General features: G+C 34.7%; 1 protein-coding gene across 1 annotated transcript in view; it reads right to left on the bottom strand.

Moving 5' to 3' along the window:
• Nucleotides 1-999: 999 nt before the first annotated feature.
• Nucleotides 1000-3923, bottom strand: part of LOC106478213 (mucin-3A-like) — a 6354-nt gene continuing 3430 nt past the window's right edge. The window contains exon 2 of the mRNA XM_013938739.2: nucleotides 1000-3914. Coding sequence (XP_013794193.2) covers nucleotides 1000-3914 — 2915 coding nt within the window. The remainder of the gene's footprint in view (nucleotides 3915-3923) is intronic.

Below are 3923 nucleotides of genomic sequence, written 5' to 3'. Positions count from 1 at the left end.
CTTTCCGTTATTGGATCAATTGCACTAAATATTTCTCGTATTTTCGGTAGGTAATTATAGATGGAAATGTAAGTGGTAACTTTGTAGTTTTTTCTACTTCATCCTCGGCAGTAAGATAAGAACTGTATTGAGTAGTTGAAATAGACGGTTTTGAAAACAAACGTCTCTTGGCGTTAATTATTCACCAGTTAGTTTATAGTCAGGATACCAGTTAGTTTCTGTATCTTCTTTAGAATCAATTGGAATACAATCTGAAGTGACTGTTGTTGTTCCTGTCTTTTCCCCTCACTAGTGATAGATGTAAAAGTTTTTGGTTTCTGTATAATACTTGCGTTTGTCCAATGAGAGCCTCAGACGAAACATATTTTTTGTTGTTGTTATATCTTCTGTAGTTTTTTCTCTTTCTGTTATTTCATCAATAGTAGAGGTATAGATAACATTAGTAGAATCAAAAGTTGTAATTTGTTTATTCTAATTCATATTCAGAAAAGATAGGGTAAACTGTACTTGGACTTTCAGTAATTCCCTTTCTTCCTGCTACATTATTTCTCAGTAGAAACAAAGGAAATTGCAATTGACCACACCATAAAGACTTTTGAGTAAATCTGCTAGAGTAGAAAAAAGTGTCTGAAGTCTAATTCCTTGTTTGTTATTTGTCTTTCTGTAAGACAACCTTCTGTAAAGACATAAAAAACAACAAGACATGACTACTATTTTGGAATCCTGTCATTCTTTACTTTCATTCTTAGAGTACGTAGAACCAGTTATATTATTGGGTTTTCGCATTTCAGGAAGTTTATAAGAAAAAGAAGTAGAAAATAATAAAGATGACGATGATCCTATCTTTCCTGTTTTTCTTTACCAAGATAAGGTACTGTAACTGGTTTCTTTACATTTTCTGGTCTTTCAATTAATTCGCCAACAGCAGATGTAAAAGGAAATGTATTTTTGGTGTTTCCTCGTTTCTGTTTAATTCATGCTGTGAAGAGACAGAAAAGTCTATGTTGTATTTTGACCAATTTGTTTATCCTCAGAGAAAAGAGAAAGTGATGATATTGTTCCATTTTCATTTTCTTGTATTTCTGTTAGACTAACTTCGTTAGTGGCAGAGATTAATGTTGTCCTTACATGTGTGGTTTTATGTCCTTCAGACACAGTGGATGCAGAAGTGGCTAAATTTGATATATCAGCCGTTTCTACACCATCTCTTACTTCAATGATGGTAGACGTTAAAGGAACTGTGGTAAAATCTTGAGGAGTCTCTTGTTTTACTATTCGTTCTTCTTCTGTAAAAGCATCAGTTTGATCATTTGACTTGTTCTGATTTTCTTGTTGTTCATCTTCCGATACAGATGATTCATTTAATATTTGTTGTCTTTCTATTAAAGAATCCATATTAGAAACAGAAACAACTGTAGTTGTTACATTAATATTTTTTTCTTTTTTTGCTAGATCATCCACAGTGACATTAGAAGGAAATGTGGTTGCTTCCAGTAATGTCTCTTGTATTCCTGTTCGGTCATCTACAGCAGAGGTAGAAGGAACCGCAGTTGTTCCATCTATTGCTTCTTGTCTTGCAGTAAGATCAGCTACAGTAGAAAGGGAATAAAGCTTAGTTGTTCCATGCTGTCCCCATTCTTCTTCTTTTTGGTCATCTGTAGTATAGGCAGAAAAAACTGCAGTTGTTCCACCTAATATTTCTTGTCTCTCAATAATATCATCCTCAGTAGAGGCAAAAGTTTTTTCGTCTGATATATGACGTCTTCCCGGTAAATCATTTTCAGTTTCATCAATGAAAGTTTTGGTTATTCCACTTGATATTTCTGTTCTTTTTGTTAAGTTATTCACAACAAAGGTAGAAGAAACTTGGGTTGGTCCATCTGACGTTTCTTGTATCTCTGTTTGCTCATCTGTAGTAAAACCTTTAAGAACTGTAGTTGAATTATTTGACGTTTCTTGTCTTTCTGTTTGTTGACTCACAGTAAAATATTCAGGAACTGTAGTTGATTCTTTTGACATTTCTCGTCTTTCTGGTTTGTCATATACAGTAAAAGAAACTGTAGTTGGTGGATCTGACGTTTCTTGTCTTTGTGTGTCATTATCTACAATAATAGCTACAGAATCTGTGCTTGAGTCATCTGATATTTCTTGCCTTTCCGTTTGGTGACCTTTAGCAAAATCAGTAGGGAGTGTCACTGGCCCATCTGAAGTTTCTTGTCTTTGTTTTTGATCATCTACGGTAAAATCTTCAGGAACTTTACTTGGTCGAGCTGTGGTTGGTTCATATGATGTTTCTTGTATTTCCGTTTGTTCATCCACAGTAAAATCTTGAGGAACTATAGTTGATTCATTTGATGTTTCTAGGCTTTCTGTTTGACCATTTATAATTAAAAAAGTGTGAACTGTACTTGATTCACTTGGCGTTTCTTGTCTTTCCGTTTGTTCATCCACGGTAAAATCTTGAGGAACGGTACTTGATTCACTTGGCGTTTTTTGTCTTTCTGTTTGTTCATGTCCAGTAAGAGCTATAGGAACTGTGGTTAATTCATCTGATGTAGCTTGCCTTTCTGTCTGGCCTTTTACAGTAAGGGCTGCAAGGACTGCAGAATCTCTATCTGTCATTTTTAGTTTTTCAGATATGATATCCAAAGTAGAAACAGCATCATGTTCTTCAGACGTTTCTGGTCTTTCTGTTAAGTTAACTGCATTAGATGTAGGAAGTACTGTAAGTGAACCATCCGTTATTTCTTGTGTTTCTGTTAAGTCATTCAAGGTATAAAAAACAAAGTGTGTTGTAGTAGGTGTCTCTGTCGACTCTTGTTTTTCTAAGGTACCCACATTAGAGGTAGGACGAATTATAGGTTGTCTATCAATTGTTTCTTGTCTTTGTGGTAGGTTATCACCAATAACTGTTGAAGAATCAGAAGATGGTTCATCTATTACTTCTTGTGTTCTTGTTAGATTCACAGGAGAAACTGAAGATGGTCCATCTATTATCTCTTCTCTTTCTGTTGTATAATCCACAGCAGAAGTAGAAGGAACTGAAGGTAACCCATCTATCACTTCTTGTTTTTCTGCTAGGTTATCCACAGTAGAAGTAAAAGTAGCTGTAGATGAACCATGTACTATTTCTTTTCTTTCTGTTAGATTATCTAAAGTAGAAATAGGAGTAACTGAGGATGATTCATCTGTTATTTCTTGTATTTCTGTTAGGTTTTCCACAGTAGAAATAGAAGGAACTGAAGGTGCCCCATGTATCACTTCTTGTTTTTCTGCTAGATTATCCACAGTAGAAGTAAAAGTAGCTGTAGATGACCCATGTACTATTTCTTTTCTTTCTGTTAGATTATCTAAAGTAGAAATAGGAGTAACTGAGGATGACTCATCTGTTATTTCTTGTATTTCTGTTAGGTTTTCCACAGTAGAAATAGAAGGAACTGAATGTGACTCATCTATTATATTTTGTTTTTCTGCTAAGTTGTCTGCAGTAAAATTAGAAGGAAATGAAGGTGATCCATCTATTACTTCTTCTCTTTCTGTTATGTCATCCGCAAGAGAAGAAGAAGGAACCGAAGACGACTCATCTATTACTTCTTGTCTTTCTGTTAGACTACCCAAAGTAGTCGTAGAAGGAATTGAAGATGATCCATCTACTACTTCTTTTCTTTCTGTTATGTCATCCGCAGTAGACATAGAAGGAACCGAAGATGACTCATCTATTACTTCTTGTTTTTCTGTTAGACTACCCAAAGTAGTCGTAGAAGTAAATGAAGATGATCCATCTATTATTTCTTCTCTTTCTGTTATCTCATCTACAATAGAAGTAGAAGGAACCGAAGATGACTCATCTATTACTTCTTGTTTTTCTGTTAGACTACCCAAAGTAGTCGTAGAAGTAAATGAAGATGATCCATCTATTATTT

Source organism: Limulus polyphemus, unplaced genomic scaffold (assembly GCF_000517525.1).
Source record: "Limulus polyphemus unplaced genomic scaffold, Limulus_polyphemus-2.1.2 Scaffold190, whole genome shotgun sequence".
Classification (NCBI taxonomy): Eukaryota; Metazoa; Arthropoda; class Merostomata; order Xiphosura; family Limulidae; genus Limulus; species Limulus polyphemus.
This window is presented reverse-complemented; position numbering and strand designations above follow the sequence as displayed.